Raw genomic sequence first — 23,385 nt, forward strand, 5'->3', positions numbered from 1 at the left:
TACTCATAGCCCGTAAGGTATACACTTTAGAGCCGCTGTTTATCGGACAATTTTTTTTCTTCTTTTGGTTCATACTACCACTTTGCAAACTATGAACGGCAAATACCTTTACCTTTCGTAAATGGTTCAGAACCGTTGCCTTATAATGTGTGTTTCAACATCGGACTCAACGAAATTAACAGTAAATATCAAAATGGTAAGCGTGGAGTACCAACTCCCCAGTATATAACCTTTGAACCTTTTACGAAAAATGAAATACTCTAAATCGAATAAATTTAAAGTGACATACAAAACCTATTTGCCTACACCATGAATTATACAAAGAAAGGCAGGAGACCCTTGGATAAGTATGGCAGAGGTAAGGTATATTTTGGTAAAAAAATACCGTGTAGTTTGTAGCCAATCCTCACTTTTACTTTTTACACTATGATTCCATTTGCTAACAGTCTCCTAAAGCTCTAAGAAGGAGCTTATATCATTTACGTGACTGCCGCCTGTGTGGGTAACGTTTCTGGTGCAGCTATAGTGTGTTTTGCACAAAATTAATCGTAAGGGGCAGCTGGATCACCCTGTACGTTCCATAATGACATTGCTCTTAAATTATTCATCACAATTTGAAAAGAATGGCGATGTCCATACTGCAACACTACAGGAAAAAATTACCTTTATTACTAATTACTGAAGCTGGCAGTGGTTCAAACAGAAGTTCATTACACAGCAGCAAAAATTTTTGATTTGCCCATTAACATAAAATGTCTAACAGGTAACAAGGCGAGATTTAAATCTAACCTAAAATATTTCATCATGGGCAACTCCTTCATGGACGATTTTTTATTTTAAAAAACGTCCTAGTTGCTAAGTACTGTATAGTTGAACGAGCGGGCCATAAAATAATACGTTCATTAATGTTAACAACAATCATGTATAAATATCCTGTGAACTATCTCATTCCTCATTATATCGATAGGAGAATTGTACAGATGCTCCATGGAACATGCTACTAACTAACTAATATACTAACTAACTCAGCTGAGACCATGATGAAGACCATTTGGTTCACGTCGCAGGCTTCTGGAAGACGCGCTACACCATCCTGCTGCTGAACTTGTCGGGTCTGGCCATCAGCTACGCAACGCGCGTCAACATCTCGGTGGCCATCGTCAACATGGTCAATGGGACGGCGTTGCTGGAGAGAGACGCCACTGGAGGTACGCAGCTGATCCGTGACCCAGACTCCTGCCCAGGCGAGCTGGTGCTCAATGGTCCGGACGGACACAAGGTGAGTTGCGGCAGGCGTAAAGTGTGCCATGGGACAGGCAGCCGGATGAATCTACGCGTAGCATAGAGATCATAAAATTAGCTAATAAGAGTCTAATGTTGTGGGTCGTATATTTTACAAATCAAGCCGTTGCTGATACGCCAATGCTATACCAACCCACGTCCTTCCTGCTGTAGTTACACAGAGTATGCGGTGCGACAATAAAGTAATGAGACTGATGCGAAAAAAATGTTGCTTATCGTTTTAGTCAAGATTAGTTGCCTCCTTCAAAGTAGTTCCCTTCTGAATGCACACACTTTTTCTTGCGCTTCTGCCATTGATGGTAACATTTCTGGAAAGCGACTTCTGTAATATCCTCCAAGACCCGCGTCACAGTTTTTTGGACATCTTGTGTTGTTTGAAAATGGTGTCTCTTGACCGCCGTTTTGACTCTTGGAAATAGAAAAAAAAATCGCATGGAGCGATATCTGGTGAATAAGTTGGCTGTGGTAGTTCTGAATTTTGTTTTGAGGTTAAAAATTGCTGTAGTGACAGAGCAGTATGGGATGGCGCATTATCGTAATGCAGAATCTAATTATCAGCAATGCTGGCACGGACACGAAGAACTCTTTTGCGAAGTCTTTCTAAAATTTCTTTGTACTAATATTGGTTAACTGTTTCTCCAGGAGGCACCCACTCTTTATGAACAATTCTCTAGGAATCAAAGAAGCACACAAGCATGCATTTCACTTTTGACTTTGACATGCGAGCTTTTTTTGGTCTGGGTGATCCCTTTGAGCACAATTGCGAACTTTGGCGTTTTGTCTCTGGATCGTTCTGAAAAAACCAACTTTCATCACCGTGATAACACGGCTCAACATTCTAGTTTGATTTCGGTTTGCTCTAACAGATCTGCTGCCACATTTTTCCGTGTTTCTCGCTGTTGTGATGTGGGATTTTTGGGGACCATTTTTGCACAAATCTTTCTCATACCAAGATCTTCAGTTATTATTAGACGAACCATTTCTCGATTGATGTTCTGTTCTTCTGCAATCATTTTCACGGATAATCTTCGATCAAATCGTACGAGTTCACGCACCCTGGCCAAGTTGACATCTGTCCGTGAGGTTGATGGTCGTCCACTGTGGTCTTCATCTTCATCATTCGTTCTGCCTTCACTAAACATTTTATGCCAACGAAAAACTTGAGCTCTTGACACTCTCCAAAAGCCTTCTGAAGCTTACAGTAAGTTATCGTCGCGTTTCCACCCAATTTAACGCAAAAAGAAATGGCATACCGTTGCATAATATTATGCGAATCCATTTCCATGACGAGAGACACAAACATGTATTAACATGTATTAGCACAACTCACGACTGAGCAGTTGCATCGATGTGCCGCTTGAGTAGAAGCAACTTATAGACCAAAGTCAAATATATTGTGCCTACACAAGCCTGCAGGGTTGGCACATCTTGCAAAGAAAATCAGTCTCATTATTTTATTGTCGCACCTTGTATGACGATCTGAAAACACTGGCATCTTGGCGCTTCCTACATGTCAACTCATACGCTCTTACTGAAGCATGCAGGAGAGTAAGGTTAGCTGCGAATTAGTATGGAAGCTGAGTGCATGACCATGCTGTTGTAAAGTAGCATTGACAAGATGAAATGATCGATTGTCGTAATCAGGCGACCTTTAGAAAGCTGTATTTCGTGAGACTGTGGAGGGTGTAAAACGAAAATTAATTATTCCAATGTACCCGTTTGCAAACGTGTTTCCTTAGAGGAAGAGTCGTGTCTGGAATAAGTTCTATGCTGTAGTCCACACCTCAGACGAAAAACACAAATTTCGTCGATTGCAAACTAACTGGTTATACTCTTATTTATTCCACCTCCACTATAAGAAAACATTTGTGCTGTGTCAAACGAAACCCACAGAGCAACTTCACTGTTACGTCACTGCAACCAAAAAGCTCGTTTTTTCTGTATCTTTTGATCATGACACTTGCATTTATGGGCTAATACAATTTCTGTACTTTGTCGAATACCCTTGTAAATTTATTCTAATAATAATTCACCATTTATAGGATGTATTTCATCCTGATGTCGTCTTTCTGCTTGTATCGTCATCACAGATTCGATACCATGTCAAAAATGCAAGTCAAGGTAACTACATGACATGAAATAGTAGACACTAGATATTAAAATAAATTCACAGCAGTCTTTGAAATGTTTTATACACATATATAAATATATCCATACACATGGATTCATACATACACCACTCAAACACACACACACACACACACACACACACATATATATATATATATATATATATATATATATATATATATATATATATATATACAGGGTGATTCGCTAAGGTATGCAAATATTTTAATATGTTATTCTACAAGTAAAACTAAAAAAAAAAGTTCACATAAACATAGGTCCGCAAATATTTAGTTACGGAGTTACGGATGATAAAAGATTTTGCTTGAAATTTAGCAACTTCGCTAATATGAAGCCATAGCAAAACTGTACGAGGTTAGAGTAAAGCACGATTTCCGTTTATTTTGTTGTTATTGATCTGATGAATCTAATAAAACATGTCCCAGACACTTATCTGCAGTAGTTCTCCAGAGTATCCAGAGAAGCAAAGAAGTAATTTCGTAAAATTTATAATGTATTAACTACTTGACCCAATTTGTTTTTTAAATTCCAGGCAACTGCACAAAGCTTTCAACAGAAGTTGTGGAGAAATAAATTTTGGAAAAATGATGGTAATAACGTTAACCGAAACTGTATGAATATGTCAGATAATCTGCCTTTATTAATGCCGTAGCACATGTGAATTCAGGTTAAACCGGAGAAAACAAAGCTCAGTGTTAAGGAAGTTGTACAGTGAACATACAATTTCACAATACATTCACAATAAATTTTCAAAAATATCTCCACTGTATGCACGTGTATGAACAGATTTTGTTGCTCGTTTCAGTTTCATAGAGTTGTTCTTAATTTCGTCTCTTGCATTCATAATGGCGAGCAAGTAATTCCTCACGTGTATTGGCTTTGTGCTCATAAACTATGTCTTTAATCCATGCCCATACACAAAAATTCATTGGCATTAAATGGGACGATCTGGGTGGCCACAGACGTGTAGCACCACGACCAATTCATTTCTGTGGAAAATGTTCATTTAAATGAGTAGTAACGGCGTCGGTGAAACGTGGAGGCGCGCCGTGATGTTGAAAATACATTTGCAACCGCGGAGCAAGTGGAACATCTTCGAGCAAGCGGGGCATTTCTACTTGAAGAAACGGTAAGTACGTCTCGACAGTTAGACGTCCTGGGAAAATGAATGGTCCAATAAAGTGTGTGTTGATTATACCACACCATACATTTATGCTAAATCGCTGCTGAAAATTGCGTTGCCCTGTTGCACGTTTGCTTCAGATCATACGTGCTCGTTATGGAAATTATTTATGCCATCTGGAGTAAACAGTGCCTGATCAGTATATAAAATGTGTTTGCGTAACTGCCAATTAGTATTTAACCAATTGCACAACTCCAAACGAAGAGCAGGATCTCCTGGATGTAAATGATGCACTTTTTGGTCCTGGTGAGGATACAGATTATTGTACTTTAGTGTACGCCATACCCTAGATTATGAAATGCCTAATCGTTGAAAGATAAGTAGTGTACTGGTACTCGGGCTACGTTGAACAGCATCGATAATATTCTCATCATCATCTTCACGTATCTAGCGCTCATACTGATTATGCACGCTAGGTGGAGAATCTGTTTCCCGTAACATTCAAAATACTCGACAAATGGTTCGTGCATTCGGAATCCGAGTTGGATAACGTACGCGATATTCGTTAACTGCAGCCGTAGCATTACCATCACATTTGCCACAAATAAACACCATATCGGCTTATTCCTTCGTCGCAAATTCGAAAGACATCCCTATTTCGTAAATACTCTACAAACTACAACAGTTACTATGTGGTTTCACTTAAATATTTCACTTAAATGTACTGTTGTTGTTATGTTCTTTCACTGAACAATACCGAAAACTAGCTCGTTTCAAGGTTAGGAAACGAATGAAACAACTCACTAACGGTTGCCAACAATGATATAAACATTTCTACATTCTTAATGGAAAGTAAACAAATTTACTTGTATAATAATCTTTGCTTCTCTGGATGTTCTGGAAAACTACTACAGAGTCACGTCTGGGACATGTTTTATTAGATTTACCAGACCAATAACAACAAAATAAAAGGAAATAGTTCTTTACTTTAACCTCGTACAGTTTTGCGATGGTTTCACATTAGCGAAGTTGCTAAATTTCAGGCTAAATCTTTTATTAGCCGTAACTGCATAACTAAACATTTGCGGACCTATGTTTGTATGGACGTTTTTTCTTTAGTTTTACTTGTAGAATAACATGTTAAAATATTTGCATATCTTCGTGAATCACCCTATATATGTATACAGTATATTGTAGGTACGTACATGAATGTACATAAACATACTTCCAAGTATACATCTATATCAATAAATGTACAAACAGAACCGTTCAGTCATTCTATTAGTATACAATAATTGCCGTGCATAGTGGCTGCGTGTGTAGCGGCAACGGCGTGAGTACGTTGTTGTACTTGGGAACTCACGAGTTCGTTCTCAAGCAACGAGCTTTCAAATAAATGGACAGCGGCAGAAAATCGCAAGCTGAGTCTCTGAGCATACGGGGCGGTAGAGATAATTTCTGATGTCTGATTTAGCAGTGGGTTCTGAAGTTCATTAAATTTCTTTCGATTTAACCATCCGGTTCTTTCCTTGTGATTTCGAGACCTATCACCACTATTGCCATCAGGAACAAACTTTTGACTGTATGGCTGACAGAGTGGGCAGTAATTTCCGGTTGTTTGCTTATGATGCCGTGGTGTACGGTAAGATGTCGATGCTGAGTGACTGTAGGAAGAGACAAGATGATTTAGACAAAGTTTCCAGTCGGTGTTATGAACGGCAGCTAGCCCTAAATCTAGAAAAATGTAAGTTAGTGCGGATGAGTAGGAAGGTCAAACCTGTAATGTTCGGATAAAGTATTACTAGTACCCTGCTTGACGCAGTTAAGAGTTTTGAATATCTGAGCATAAAGTTGCAAAGCGATATGAGGTGGAACGAGCATGTAAGGGTTGTAGTAGGGAAGGTGAATGATCGACTTCGATTTATTGGCAGAAATTTAGGAAAGAGTGGTTCACCTATAAAGGAAACCGCATATTGGACGCTGTTACGACCTATTCTTGAGTACTACTCGAGTGCTTGTGATCCGTAACAGGTCTGATTGTAGGAAGACATCGAAGCAACTCGTAGGCTGGCTTCTAGATTTGTTACCGGTAGGTTCGAATAACACGTGTTATGGAGACGCTTCGGTAACACAAACTGAGAAAATTTAGAGAACGAGCATTTGAAACTGACTGCCGAACGGTTCTACTGCCGCCGACATATATTGCACGTAAGGACCACGAAGATAAAATACGAGAAATTAGGGCTCATACGGAGGCATAGAGACAGGCTGTTTTCCCTCGCTCCATTTGCGAGTGGAACAGAAAAGGAAATGACAAGCAAGGGTACACGGTGCTTTCCTCCACGCACCGTACGGTGGCTTGCGGATTATGTATGTAGATGTAAATGTAGATGTAGATAATGGCCATTTCTGACCCTTCGAGATTAGGGCCTTTCACCTTATACACTCCTGGAAATGGAAAAAAGAACACATTGACACCGGTGTGTCAGACCCACCATACTTGCTCCGGACACTGCGAGAGGGCTGTACAAGCAATGATCACACGCACGGCACAGCGGACACACCAGGAACCGCGGTGTTGGCCGTCGAATGGCGCTAGCTGCGCAGCATTTGTGCACCGCCGCCGTCAGTGTCAGCCAGTTTGCCGTGGCATACGGAGCTCCATCGCAGTCTTTAACACTGGTAGCATGCCACGACAGCGTGGACGTGAACCGTATGTGCAGTTGACGGACTTTGAGCGAGGGCGTATAGTGGGCATGCGGGAGGCCGGGTGGACGTACCGCCGAATTGCTCAACACGTGGGGCGTGAGGTCTCCACAGTACATCGATGTTGTCGCCAGTGGTCGGCGGAAGGTGCACGTGCCCGTCGACCTGGGACCGGACCGCAGCGACGCACGGATGCACGCCAAGACCGTAGGATCCTACGCAGTGCCGTAGGGGACCGCACCGCCACTTCCCAGCAAATTAGGGACACTTTGCTCCTGGGGTATCGGCGAGGACCATTCGCAACCGTCTCCATGAAGCTGGGCTACGGTCCCGCACACCGTTAGGCCGTCTTCCGCTCACGCCCCAACATCGTGCAGCCCGCCTCCAGTGGTGTCGCGACAGGCGTGAATGGAGGGACGAATGGAGACGTGTCGTCTTCAGCGATGAGAGTCGCTTCTGCCTTGGTGCCAATGATGGTCGTATGCGTGTTTGGCGCCGTGCAGGTGAGCGCCACAATCAGCACTGCATACGACCGAGGCACACAGGGCCAACACCCGGCATCATGGTGTGGGGAGCGATCTCCTACACTGGCCGTACACCACTGGTGATCGTCGAGGGGACACTGAATAGTGCACGGTACATCCAAACCGTCATCGAACCCATCGTTCTACCATTCCTAGACCGGCAAGGGAACTTGCTGTTCCAACAGGACAATGCACGTCCGCATGTATCCCGTGCCACCCAACGTGCTCTGGAAGGTCTAAGTCAACTACCCTGGCCAGCAAGATCTCCGGATCTGTCCCCCATTGAGCATGTTTGGGACTGGATGAAGCGTCGTCTCACGCGGTCTGCACGTCCAGCACAAACGCTGGTCCAACTGAGGCGCCAGGTGGAAATGGCATGGCAAGCCGTTCCACAGGACTACATCCAGCATCTCTACGATCGTCTCCATGGGAGAATAGCAGCCTGCATTGCTGTGAAAGGTGGATATACACTGTACTAGTGCCGACATTGTGCATGCTCTGTTGCCTGTGTCTATGTGCCTGTGGGTCTGTCAGTGTGATCATGTGATGTATCTGACCCCAGGAATGTGTCAATAAAGTTTCCCCTTCCTGGGACAATGAATTCACGGTGTTCTTATTTCAATTTCCAGGAGTGTATTTTCTTTAAGAGAGTAATTAAATAAAGTGCAGAGAGAGATAAGAGAATAAATTACTGAAAGTTCTGTGTGAGAGTGAACAGCAATTATGCATGAGGAAACGTAAACTGTAATGCTTTTTGATCAAGCGGAGATGCATAATGGAAATGGGCGATGATGATATGATCCTAGCAAACGTCTGTATGAGATTGCGTCTAATAAAGTCTTGGTTAAGTGGAAAGTTATTAAAAGCGTGGACACATTTACGTATAAATTTCTGAAACAAGAAGCGGAGATCGCTAATGGGTCTTTGATAGTTGTGGTATTCAGCTGAACTACCATCATGACGACTCTTACAGACACCCAATGACGACAGCCTTTTGCTTTCCGTTTGTTACGTCAGTCTGTGACAACAGTACAATTGGAAGTATGTGTATACTGTATCTTGTATCATGACATCATACAGAATTCACAATTCATCAATATTTTTGATTACTAGAAACAATCTTGAAAGAAAAACTAAACTTACTCACGCGAATAGAAGGATGTCAACGAAATTTGTTGCCTGTTATTAAGAGAACCTAATAACGGAAGTGAGCACTGACTTGAATGTAATTATAGGACACAATGTCAACGAAAATAGTGCGACGAGATCTGCCTAGACAAAGTTTTGTAATAGAGCTGCAACTTCAAAAACTTCTCTGGGCCATGTGAATGCGAGGAGTAGTTTTCAGTGGTGTAAGATGGGTAAAGTTGGACTGCTGACCGATGAAAACTATCCTACTTTCACATTGTTTCCTACCAAAGGATATATTTAGATCTGAAGCACGCATTCCTAGCTGTCTCTAATATTTCAGGCGAGCATACCATCTTACCGTTTTGTGGTAGTGATCATTATACGCTTGTGTGCAAAAATTAGGTCGAAATTAACTTTCGCTTGCTGTGTCACAGCTCGATCAAAAAAATGGTTCAAATGGCTCTGAGCACTATGGGACTCAACTGCTGAGGTCATTAGTCCCCTAGAACTTAGAACTAGTTAAACCTAACTAACCTAAGGACATCACAAACATCCATGCCCGAGGCAGGATTCGAACCTGCGACCGTAGCGGTCTTGCGGTTCCAGACTGCCGCGCCTTTAACCGCACGGCCACTTCGGCCGGCCACGGCTCGATCAAACTTGGACTATGCATATAAAAGACTACTACAGTATAACAAATAACTGAAAGTAATACGCAATGACACATACAGAAATCACACTTTTACTTGAGTGCATTAATCATCGCTATTCATGATCGCTCCCTGGACATTACAAACGGCGTGATGAAATTCCTAATAGAGTCTGTAATTACCACGGAAGGCAATACATACTCGGCAATGTTCTACCACTCTGAACAAAAGGCCGGTAAGGAGTCCTCGAGGTAAGGCATTCCATTCTTCCACCAGCGCGGTTGACAGCTTCTGGACATGTTGCAATACGTCTCTTCAATGCAACACACACATGTTCGATGATATTGTTTGGGTTAACGGAAACGCTACTTCATTCGCCGAATATCCTTTCGTTCCCAGAGCTCTTCCGTATGCGCCGTTTGATAGGTCGCGCATTGTCATCCACGAGAGTGAAGTCAGGGCCGAATGCACACCTGCAAAGACGCGCATGGGGAAGGGGTACAGCGTCACAAGAATGTTTACGTGTGAGTGACCCCATTCAAAGATTTGCTGGTCAGTAAGCCAATGTAACATTTTACTTTCCGATGCAGTAACACCTAGACCGTCAAAATATTTATGTTCGACAACATTCCTTGGTGCATTACGTATACCAACGACTAGGCATATAAGGCTACATCCAGCATCGCCGAATTTGATCGTTGTTGGGAGGTATCTACATATAGACTCCGCTAGCCATCAAGCGGTGTGTGGCGGAGGGCACAATTCGCGCCAGATATATTTCCCACCGTCTGTTCCACTCGCGGATCGCGCGAGGGAAAAACTGTCTGAACGCCTCAGTACGAGCTCTAATATCCCTTATCTATGAATGGTGATCATTGTGCGATTTGAAAGTTGGTGGTAATAATACGTGCTCTACATCCTCGGCTAAGATCGGATTTCGGAATTTAGTGAGCAGCCCCTTCCGCTTAGCGCGCCATCTATCTGCAAGTGTGTCCCACTTCAAACTTTCTATGAGATTTGCAACGCTCTCGCGATGGCCAAAGGTACCAGCAAAGAATCTTGCCGCTCTTCTTTGGACCTTCTCAGTCTCTTGAATCAGACCCAACTGGTAAGGGTCGCATACAGACGAACAATACTCCAAGACTGGACGAACCAACGTCTTGTAAGCTAATTCCTTTGTTGAAGGACTGCATCCCTTCAGGATTCTACCAATAAACCGCAATCTAGTGTTCGCCTAGCCCGTTACTTGTGTAATCTGATCATGCCATTTGAGATCCTTTCGAATAGTCACACCCAGATACTTGACGGATGTTACCGCTTCCAAAGACTGGGCATTTATTTTATCCTCGTACATTAATGAAGATTTTCGCCTTGTTATACTCAGAAGGTTACACTTACTAATATTGAGAGATAGCTGCCAGTCATTACACCACGCATTTATTTTCTGCAAATCCTTATTGATTTGTTCAAAACTTTCGTGTGATACTACTTTCCAGCAGCCTACAGCATTATCGGCAAACAGTCTAATGCCGCTGTCAAAACCATCAACTAGATCGTTTATGTAAATCGTAAAAAGCAGCGGACCTATTACACTGCCCTAGGACACACCTGAAGTTACGCTTGTTTCTGTTGAAGTCACCCCGTTAAGGACGACATACTGCTCCCTGTCTGTTAGAAAAATATCTATCCAACCGCATTTGTCATTGGGTAGGCCGTAAGCGCGCACTTTTTGCAGCAAGCGACAGTGCGGAACTGAGTCGAACGCCTTCCGCAAGTCGAGAAATATGGCATCACCCTGGAGTCGGTATCTAGAGCCTGTTGTATATCATGCACAAAGAGGGCCAGCTGTGTCTCGCATGACCACTGTTTCCCAGAACCGTGCTGGTTTCTGCAGATGAGCTTCTCAGAGTCTAGAAAGGTCATTATGTATGAACACAGAATATGTTCCATGATTCTACAACAAATCGATGTCAGTGAAAGTGGCCGGTAATTTTGTGCATCCGATTTTCTTTGAGTAAAAGTGTCAAGTATGTTCGTGTCATTGCGTATTTCTTTTAGTTACCTTCTGTACTGTATTGTTCTGTACTGTAGCAGTTCTTTCCTTATATGGTCCAAGTTTCATCGAACTATATTACTTGACAGTGACACATCATGCGAAATTGCTTTCGTCCTTACGTTTTCATCCCAGGCTACAATGAAGCTGTGTTCTCTAAAGAGGATATCGTTCAAAGATGAGGATGTACCCATTCACACGTTTGTAAAGTCTGATGATTTCGTTAGGATGCATGTGATGTAACACCTCTTATTCGTTTCCATAATTGGCAGAATTCAGTATAATAGGTTATTTTGTGTTGGAGAAACAACTGACGGCTCATTACACTCCTTCTGCATTCCTCAAGATACTGGCGACATTTTTTTGCGATGGGCAGTAAGTTGAGTTAATCCGTTACAGTATCTTAGACTCGACCACATTATACTAGATGGGTCTCATATTTGGTCTTGTAACTGTAGAGTTTTAATACACATTACGAAATGAACATTTCACAAAAAAACTTTTAACTTGTATCCACATTGCAGGATGGGGAATTTATGTGGGACAAGCAGATGCAAGGAGAGATCCTCGCAGGATTCTACTACGGTTTTACGGTTGGCCACATACCGGGAGGCGTACTCGCCGATCGACTCGGTGGTAAGGCCGTCATGTTGTTCGGCATGCTCGTCTCATCCCTCCTGACAGCCCTGACACCGCTGTCTGCGTGGGCTGGCTACTACGTACTGTTCACGAACAGGGTCCTCCAGGGACTGGCTCAGGTATCTGCACTTCTTTCCTTCTTCCTTTACTTCATAAATGCCTATTGCTTGAATAATAGTGATCCAGGTAAGTGCTTTGGACAGCCATAATACAACAATAAATAAGTTAAATAAAATACTAACAAACGTATCTTGGGAGAAAAGTATTTTAGGATTACCTTGGCTCTCGCTACCGTCTTATCAAATAATCGCAAATAGCTATTGACTCCGTAATATCTCTTCGTTCTATTTTACTCAGACTCTCTCCTAGTACTCTGTGTTACCTTTCTGACACCTACAAAACGCCGCTCGTATCGTCGTCACATCTACTGAATCAAAAACAACATGTACTGATAAGCAGAACATCCCCGACCCTAATCTATACCACCCTCTTCACCTTTTTGAGAACGACAGTATGGTTACACACGTTAATATGCTCGTACTACACAACAAAAACATAAATACAGAACAATGATTTACAATAATGTTAAGTCTGCGATGGACTTGCCTGAGGTAGACGACAGTTTCTGGTAGCAGAATGATGGACGATGTGATTTCCGGGTACTTCCGCCGCTGCTGACCAGAGACGGCTGCAAGATGGTTTGATTTTATTAAGTGCACTGAAAGCTACAATGGCTTTGAGAGTCATGAAAAATAGAAAAGCTACTGGAATACATGGAATAAATGCAGAACTAATTAAAATGGAGGGTTATAACTAGATAAAAGCCTTTTACAATTACTAAATAAATATTGGACGAACTGCAAGATCCGATACGCTTGGTATACAGCAGGAGTTCTTTATTTTTTCAAGAAAAGGAAACATAATGACTGTACAAATTATTGTATCATCAGTCGCCTAAACACTGGCTACAAACTATACTGAGAGATAATCAATAACCGCATGAGGAACAACGTCACATAAGCTGTTACTTCAGAAGAACAAACTGGCTTTAGATCAGGTCATTCGTGCACAGAAAATATCTTTGTAATTAAAAACATTATAGAAAAAGAGAGGGAGTTTAATATAGAAACCCATATAGACTTAATCGAACTTGAGAATTGTTTTCACCATGTGAGCCGTGACAGTTCATGGAAGATTATGTCTGAATGTGGATATCCTTGTCACCTAATAGAGGTAATGAAAAGCCTTTACAAACATACAAGCATTGCAATAAACACAGGTAGGAATCGATTAGAAGAAATAATTCTTAGCCAAATTTTTAGACAAGGGTGTGGACTATCACCTATCCATTTTAATATTTACATTGACTTCATTCTTTGTAAATGGAAATGTACAGTAAATAAAGTCATTAAGCTAAAGAATGCGCAAAATCTGAATGCATTTTTGTTTGCACATGATATCGTTATTATTCTAAAGAATGAAGATGACCTCCAAAGATCAGTATACAGTTGAACGAAATATGGAAGAACTACAACTCTAAATTTCTAGTAATAGAACGGAAATAATGGCATTCCGAGGAAAATATCCTGTCAGATCAAAAATTGTTTTGAATAATTCGCTTTTAGAATAAGTCTCTCAAATCTCTTATTTAGGCAATGCTATAACTTTTGGTTTTGACTCATACTTAAAATAAAATACATAAATTCTAAACTGTCTGCGGCACAATTAGCAGAACATTGGGCCATGGAGTACAAAAGGAGACCATAATATGAAACTGTATAAAGTGATGGCGGTTCCTGTGTTATTCAATGAAAGTGACAGCTGAGTTACCAGAAAAAAACCTATAAAACAAAATTCAGAAAGTAGAGATGAGATTCCTAAGGAAAACGAAGGACTGCACAAGAAGGGACATGATTGGAAATGAAAATATTAGAAAAGATTTAAATAATTTCAACATGAATGAAGACTGGGAACAACATCTCAAGGAACTGCCAGGTAACGGAATTCCACAAAAATCCTGGACTACAAGCTGAATGGGAAGATCATAAAAAGATAGGGATGATTTGTTTGTAAGTTCGGAACAAGCAATAGCCTACTCGTTGAAAGGAAGATGATGATGGTGACACTGAAAATCACGTCCACTAAAATTGAAGTTCCAGAAATAATCCAAACGGCAAGAAATGTTGTACATTCTCGAGGGAAAACCCCTGCAAGGGATTCATTCGAAATGTGTTAGTTTAAACACGAACGTTAGCGGCGAGTCCACCAGACGTGGCACAAAGCACTGTCGTCAGACAGTAACAGAGTGGTTCCTAACATATAGTATCGACAGTCGCATCCTGGAGGGAGCACATACGAGGAACTATTTTGTGCCTCCGCTACAAGTCTTTCAAATAGGCCATTCATAAGTCAATACTTACGTCTACCACCACAGAGATTACTGGAACCCTATGCTACTTGATGTCTCCGCTAAATAGTTCACATGATGACGTTCGCATACTGAGCACACAAATTAAGCTACCGTACGCCGACACTCGGCACATTTCAGTTCCCGTTCCAGCAGTTGTCGGACAGTCATGACTCGGCATCCACCCAGCAGACATCAGCAGACAATGCTGCAGTTCTCTACAGTTGCCTACAGTGTATGCCGAGTATCTTAACATTACCCAAAAAGTTGTAGTTAAGGTGTTTGCTTACTGAGAGACTGAACTTGTACTCTCTGAATTCTATTAGACAGATGTCCCTACTGTGTTAGGTTTGATTGAGTTTGTGACGACCCTGCATCCTCCCGTATCGATATACTTGTCACTCTTTGTGAACTTGGGTCGTAAAGCTATTAATGTGCTTCACCGCAGATACTTTGCTACTTTGGTTCCCACCCTGGGGTAATTACCAAATGCGGAGTAAAATGAAATTTCCTGAGGGGTATTCACAAGAAGGCCACGAAACAAATGACTTTTCTAGACCCTGAGAAACTCATCTACAGAAACCAGTACGGTTTTAGGAAACAGCGGTCATGTGAGACACAGCTGGCCCTCTTTGTGCATGATATACAACAGGCTCTAGATACAGGCTCCCAGGCTGATGCCGTATTTCTCGATTTTCGAAAGGAGTTCGACTCAGTTCCGCACGGTCGCTTGCTACAAAAGATGTGCGCTTACGGTCTATCCGATTATATATGCGGTTGGATAGAAAGTTTTCTAACAGACAGGGAGCAGTATGTCGTCCTGAACGGGGTGACTTCAACAGGAACAAGCGTAACATCAGGTGTGGCCCAGGGCAGCGTAATAGGTCCTCTGCATTTTACGATTTACATAAACGATATCTGGTTGATGGTATTGACAGCGATCTTAGACTGTTTTCCGATGATGCTGTAGTCTACAGAAAAGTAGTATCACACAAAAGTAATGAACAAACCAATTAAGATTTGCAGAAAATAAATGCGTGGTGTAATGACTGGCAATTATCTCTCAATATTAGTAAGCGTAACATACTGCGTTTAACAAGGCGTAAATCCCCATTAATGTACGAGTACAAAATAAATGCCCAGTCTTTGGAAGCGGTAACGTCCGTCAAGTATCTGGGTGTGACTACATGAAATGATCTTAAATGGAATGATCAGATTAAACAAGTAATGGGTAAGGTGAACTCTAGATTGCGGTTTATTGGTAGCCTGAAGCGATGCAGTCCTTCAACAAAGGAAATATCTTACAATACGTTAGTTCGTCCAGTCTTGGAGTATTGTTCGTCTGTATGGGACCTTTACCAGTTGGGTCTGATTGAAGAGATTGAGAAGGTCCAAGCAAGAGCGGTAAGATTAGTGACTTAGCCATCGCGAGAGCGTTACAAATCTCATAGAAAATTTGAAGTGGGACACACTTGCAGATAGACGGCGCGCTAAACAGAAGGGGCTGCTGACTAAATTTCGAAATCCGATCTTCACCGAGAACGTAGAGCATATATTACTACCACCAACTTTCAAATCGCGCAATGATCACGATTCAAAGATAAGGGAAGTAAGAGCTCGTACTGAGGTGTTGAGACAGTGGAACAGAGGGGGGCGGGGGGGCATATGACTTGGGAGCCTATTGGAGTATATATGTCGATGTAGAAAAGCATTTTTTTAAAATGATTACTATTGTAATTACTTCGTAAACCTGAAGTGCTGATTACTTATGTTGCTAATAAGCAGTTTACCTGCAAACGATAGAATTAATGTGTCACAAAATGTAGTGGAGGTTACAGCTTGTCAAATTAATGTATAAATGCCTTCCTCACATAGTCACTCACTACACACATACACTGTATGAAAAAAAACTTTGTGTTCTGCCTTGCGGCAGGTCTTGTCATGGGGGAAGCCTCGTCAGAGAGGTCCACCGCATGAGCGTCTAGGGAAGTGATTCCAGTCGTGGTTTCCCGTTGCCTTCCACTGATGATGATGAAATGATAATGAGGACAACACAACACCCAGTCCCTGAGCGGAGAACATTTCCGACCCAGCCGGGAATAGAACCTGGGCCCCTTGCCGTGACAGACTGCCCTGCTGACCACTCAGCTATGGGCGCGGACTACATTGTATACTATTATTATTAGTCGCAGTGATCGGACACAAAGAATTCTGAATTATTCTAGTTTCAATAGTTGAGAAATAAGGTGTCCAGTCAGTGTATATCCTCCGTATGGATAGTAAGCTTAGCTTTCTGAGAAGGAATTGCAGGCAGTGCTCTTGGTACATTGACAGTTGCTTCATTATTCTAAATGGAAAAAGACTTGTTATAAATAAGTAGTATTAATTGTTTCGTTGACTCAAGTTAGTTGTTTAGTAAAACATCTGCAAAAAGTAACTAGCATTTATCTTTCACCATTTTAAAAATAAAAGTGTTCAAAGAAAATTCATTTTCAACTTAAAGTTTAGTTCTGTTGGTGATGAAGAGAGGGGGCGGGGGCGTAGAGGTACTAGTTAATATCTGAATTCACTAACGGGTAATGGTGTCGGAAAGTGTGGGAACCACTGTGTTAATCCAACTACCGTTGGATTAGCCGAGTCCAGCATTGCAGAGTAATCGTTGCCGACTGAAAATGCTGTCAGCAGTAGTGATTGTTGTTGCTTGGCGCTAGTGCTCAGCCCGCCGCTCAAGTCAGTGCCAGGCGGGAGGTGGTGTTCAGACGAAGTGAGCACCGGCATTGTTCGGATGTACTTCCGAATTTGCTTTAGGTATAATTATTCCTGCCGCGTTATGTTCACTTTAAGGTTTAAATGTGAAATCATTCATGTCATATGTTAGTATGTGGAATGTTGCTAAAACCGAGAATATTTAAAAGTGTCTGAAATCAGTAATGAGTTCGGTAATAAACCGTACAATTTGTGATCCGAACGCAGCTACTGTTCTTAGTCGAATCCACAATTATTCGCTTCCTCAAACTATCAGTAAATGAAATAAATATATTGTTAACTTATTGGATCGAAGAGAGGCAACGTCGTCGTAACATAGCACATCTAGCAGTCGTGTTAAAAGGTCATCAGTGACATGCTACCTCACAAAGCAATAGCTGAGTATTCACTTTCGTATGTACTGTCAACTGGGGCAACATTGGCTCATCTTTTCATTTTCTTTGACATGTAAAGCTCTGATTAGTGGATAGGATGCTGGTACACTGCAATGTAACATTTTTTCAAGAATCTGTATCTCATGTGGTATTCTCATATTTTCGAAACTGTTTCTGCCTGAAATATTTTTTTCCAAAAAAAATTGGGGAAATATTACTTTTACTTGTGATAACTTTGATCTACATGTTGAAATCTGTTCACAGTAACCTAAAAAAACTGCACTGCACCAATGTTCGGTGAAATAAGAATGATCGTATGTTTAGCCAGTTGATACCTAAGTTCAATGAATTGTTTGTTTCCAAAAGCTGAGTTACATAACTAAAATTTATAGAGATAAAATGATCAAGGAAAACACTATTTGCTTTATTTTTATTAAATCAATCGTTTCAAAAGCACAACGCAATTTGAATGTTAATAAAACTGATTACGCTAAGCAGTCTACTGCTGCAACAGAAAATACGTTCATTTTAGACCAGTTTTTCGTTTCGTGTATTTTGCGAAACATTCTCCCAGTAATACACCTTCTTAGCGTCAACTGAGAATGTTAAAAAACACCTCTTTTTTCTTTGGTTCTTCTAAGAATGCCTCTCCTACCATGTCGCTTCAGTTTTGTTCATTGGGAAACACCTGCTGCCTGTTTAGTGAAACACTTTCACACTTTTTGTACCCAGAAATTTTGTGATGGGTAATGGCCTTTTTTAGACCCTTCAACAGATCATTTAGTAGGACAGTGAACATATGTCAGCTTGATAGGAAACAATTCAATTTAAAATAGTAAAAAACTTTTAAGGTAAATGACAGTAGGTGGCAAAATAAACAAAGCTTCAGCCTAAATTATTTGGGCCAAAGTTATCCTAAAACGTGAAACAGTTTACCCCATTACCAAATATTGTGTTTATTTCATAATAAAACGAAGCATTAGAAGTTTCGTCTTTACACCAAAATTTAAAATGAAATCCATGACAAACAGATGAAAGTTGGAACACTGCTATTCTACCTCGACTGGCAGACCTGTCACATAACAAGTGCTGCTGCAGCAGCAGATACGTGAATTACAGTAACAGTGCAGTAGGAACAGATTACATGTTGATGTGTGTATGAGCTGCATGGCACAGAAACATTTTTTTTCTCTGGGACAGTGATACCAACAAAGTGCCAATGTTACCCCAGCTGACGGTATATGCTTTTAATAAATTATTGTTTTTGTACTCATGTATTACTGCTGACGATTCTCTTTTACAGCGTACCAGCAGGGCACATCCATTCAGATACATGTATCTGTGGCAGGTCTTAGCTTAATGCTACCTTTATGTTGGACACTTACCTTACGTGTACACAACACTTACTATGCTCTCAGAGTTAACTAAGCTGAGCTGAATTCTCTCACATGGAATCCAAATAACATTCATCTTTTCATGAACACATTTCATTAGTTTCCTGTAACTTGTCTACATTGCACAGGCGGAAAATGCCTTTCATAAGGCATAGCCGCACGCTTTTTAAAACACAGTTCACTTACCTCTCCTGCTCAACAGATTTGAATGACTGTCCAGTTAGATATTCCAATCTTTGAAAATAATCTAGCTGTCATTGACCATTTAACTATTCAAAATTACTAAGAAAGGTGTTTAAAAAGTCAAGGAACATGCCCATAATGCCGAAATCAGTGCTTCCAACAGCAGACTTAAAGCTATATGGAATGTAGTGAAACGACAGAAAGCATACCAGCCACAGAAAAAGACAACATCAGTACCAAACTGAATGGAAGGGCTATAAATGATTGGGTGGCAAATGCATTTAATAATCATCTCTTAAATATAGTAGAAAGCATAGGAACAAACAGTTCAAGAACAAAATCACAGCAGTATGTCGCATATGTAACTTTCATAGAATTTAATCTAATGAATATGTCACGAATCTCACCTTCTGAAAATAGGAAAATTATACAGTCTCTCAAAAATGAAAGCTCATCTGGTTTTTAAATGTGTAGTGCATTACTAATTAAAGGCATTTTTCCAGAGAGACTGAAATATGCCATTGTTAAACTCCTCTTTAAGAAAGGTGATAAAAGAAATGTCAATAATCACCAATGTGTTTCACTGTTGACATCATTCTCCAAAATGTTTGAGAAGCTGGTGTATTATAGAATAGTATCTCTCCATGGCAACAACAGTGTTTTTAGCAAATCACAATCTGAGTTTCAAATGGGTTGCTCTACTGAGAATGTAATTTATATGTTCACTCATCAGATTTTACAAGCATTAAATAGTAAAATTGCACCAGTTTGTATTTTCTGCGAACTCTCTAAGGCACACAACTGTGTGAATCACAGTATTCTAATAGATAAATTGATGTTTTATGGGATCGATGGTGTAGCTAACTAAAGGATAATGTCGTATCTAACTAAAACAATTCAGAAAGTTGTAACTAGTAATTCAAGTAATGTAGTTCAGGGACATAATTCTGACTGTGGAGAAAGCACATAAGGAGTTCCCCAAGGTTCAATCTTCATGTATGTAAAGGCTCTTCCATATAGTATACAACAAGTAGAACTAGTTCTTTTTGCAGATGACACTAGTATTGTAATCAATCCAAGCATACGTACAGAAACTGAAGAAATGGTAAACAAAGTTCTTAAAAGTGTCACTGACTAGTTTTCTGCAAACTTGATTGATGGTCTCACCATCAAGTTTAAAAAAGATACAACATATTTAGTTCTGCACGTCTAGAGGTATTACATTAATGATAAGTGTAACACAAGGTGAGGAAATAATACATATGGTCGAAATTTCTAAATTCTTAGCAGTCCATATTCATTAGAATTTAAACTGAAGAAGAAACACACTTTGAAACTCCTAAAACAATTTAGCACTGCCACATTTGCCATTGCAAATTTTGGGGAGGGGCAAATCAGTAAGCTTACGTATCTTGTGTATGAAACTTCCTGGCAGGTTAAAACTGTGTGCCGAACCAAGACTCGAACTCGGTACCTTTGCCTTTCACGGACAAGTGCTCTCACAACTGAGAGGTGTGCCCCAGGGCAGCGTAATAGGTCCTCTGCATTTTACGATTTACATAAAACTCACAACCCGTCCTCACAGCTTCCATTCTGCCAGTACCTCATCTCTTATCTTCCAAACTTCACAGAAGCTCTTCTGCGAACTCCTGGAAGAAAAGATATTGCGGAGACGTGGCTTAGCCACAGCCTGGGGGATGTTTCCAGAATGAGATATTCACACTGAAATGGAGTGTGTGCTAATGCGAAACTCCCTGGAAGATTAAAACTGTATGCTTTGGTAGCTCAGTTGGTAGATCACCTGTCTGCGAAAGGCAAAGGTCTCGAATTTGAGTCTCGGTCTGGCACATAGTTTTAATCTCCCAGGAAGTTTCATATCACCACACACTCCGCTGTAAAGCGAAAATCTCATTCTAGAAATATCATGCATAATTTCATACAGTAATGGTTTATGTAATAATGTTCTTGGATAACTCATCTTTAAGGAAAAAAAGTCTTCATTGCCCAAAATCGTGCTGTAAGAATAATATTTGGTGCTCACCCATGATCATCTTGTAGGCATCGGTTTAACGTGTTGGGCATTCAGACTATTGCTTCACAATATATTTAAACCTCATGAAGTTTGTTGTAAATAACCCACTACAATTCATAAGGGACGCTAAGCTACATAATTATATTATCAGAAAGTAAAATGACAGTCATTACTCCATATTAAGATTATCTTTAGCACAAAGAGGGGTGCACAATGCTGCACCAAAAATCTTTTATCACTTATCCAGTGATATAAAATGTCTAACAGACAGAAAAGTAAAATTTGATAACAAACTGCGAAAGTTTCTCCTTGACAAAACCTTATGATCTGTATAAGAATTTTTATTACTGTAGTGTGAAAAGATGGTGGGTAGGAATTACTAACTGGTATATCTTCTTACTTTTGGAAAAAAAAGAAAGCTTAGAATGGTCAGAACGTAACTATGTACGAATTAATTCGTGATGTGAATGTATAATGAATCATTGCACATCATTATGATCTATTGTGCAAAATGGTCCATGGAACATGTAATCCACTAACTAACAGTTGTTATATCCTCTACTTCTCTTGAAATATCAAATTAACTCAGTCTCTTCTTCAGTCCTCCTATAGGCTTTTCTTCATTCTGGAAACATCTCCACTCACTTCAAGTAATTTTTATATATGTGTAATGTTCAACTAAAAGCTCACCAACACGTTCCACCATGATGCCATTACTCAGTCTCCAAAACAGTCCTTCATTACGTCTGCAATTACCCCAAAACCACTTCACTTTAACTTCTTCTCATTACACTGCTCCCTCTTCTCCACGCATCACACTACAGACTTTGTCTCAAGAAACTTCTCCTTTCCTCCTTACTCTTCCTACCTTAGAGTACTTTCATCTCTCTCACATTCTTGTTGCTCTAGACTGTCTTCTCTTTCACTGCAAACATAGATGATAGTTATAACGTTCTGGGCATAGAGGTTCAAATCACAAAATTTACATGAATATTACACAAACGTCAACAAAAGTAATGTATTTCCAAATAAGGTGTCATACATGCAAATATACAGACTTTGCACTTGGCACTAATAAAACTCAGTTATAGAACATGAAATGACATAAAATTGAGGACACAAACAATTAACAAAATATTATTGAACTGAAACATATTATTTACATTGGACAGAAATCTCCGTCACATCTGTCCCTGAAACTTTCGTAAAGTTCAAATAGCTTTATGAAAGTTTCTGGCAGTTACTGTCATTAATTAGATTAGTATTATATATTTGACAATTTAAAACAACTTCAATTATTCTTAATTCATATCCCCACTCATACCTCGTTCATTTATAAGCAAGGTGTGACATTGTCTCGCTTCGCCTGTTAGCATCAGCTGGTGACAAGTACATGGCTGACACTACGTCTTTCATTCATTCACACCTTGTCACTGCACTTGATACTTTCTTACAATGGACAAACCACTCCTTTAGGCAACAAAAGTACTGTCTGGCACATTCAACCATCTGTAGTGGATTGTAAATTAGCAGTGCCAGCTCCAATCTGTCTGAACACATCTCTCTTTCATACATAGACTTTGTTATATTGAATCATTTCACGAACATACATAGAATAAACAAAGAAAATACTATTGCAAATAATGTCTTCTAAGCCTGCTTTGTTAATAAATCTCCTGTAAATGCACCCACTTATTGGCCTCTTTCACATATTAGTATCACCTGTTTAATAAGTACCTTCATAAATCGTTGCTTCGTTAGAAATACTAGTATTTTGTCTTGACGGGAAGCATTTTCTCAGTACCTTCACCTTCTTCTTCTTCTTCTTCTTCTTCTTCTTCTTTTTCCATCTTGTCAGTAACACTCCTTTCCACATTATGAAATAAATCCGGCTGCAGTCACTGACTAACTCAGACTGCTCTACTTGCGTGATGTCTTGCCTCTCCAGAT

General features: G+C 40.4%; 1 protein-coding gene across 1 annotated transcript in view; it reads left to right on the top strand.

The window, feature by feature from the left end:
• Positions 1-23,385, top strand: part of LOC126475528 (sialin-like) — a 125,108-nt gene that overhangs the window by 18,695 nt on the left and 83,028 nt on the right. The window contains exons 2-3 of the mRNA XM_050103463.1: positions 1,068-1,279; positions 12,165-12,398. Coding sequence (XP_049959420.1) covers positions 1,068-1,279; positions 12,165-12,398 — 446 coding nt within the window. The remainder of the gene's footprint in view (positions 1-1,067; positions 1,280-12,164; positions 12,399-23,385) is intronic.

Source organism: Schistocerca serialis, chromosome 4, assembly GCF_023864345.2.
Source record: "Schistocerca serialis cubense isolate TAMUIC-IGC-003099 chromosome 4, iqSchSeri2.2, whole genome shotgun sequence".
In the NCBI taxonomy this organism is placed as follows: Eukaryota; Metazoa; Arthropoda; class Insecta; order Orthoptera; family Acrididae; genus Schistocerca; species Schistocerca serialis.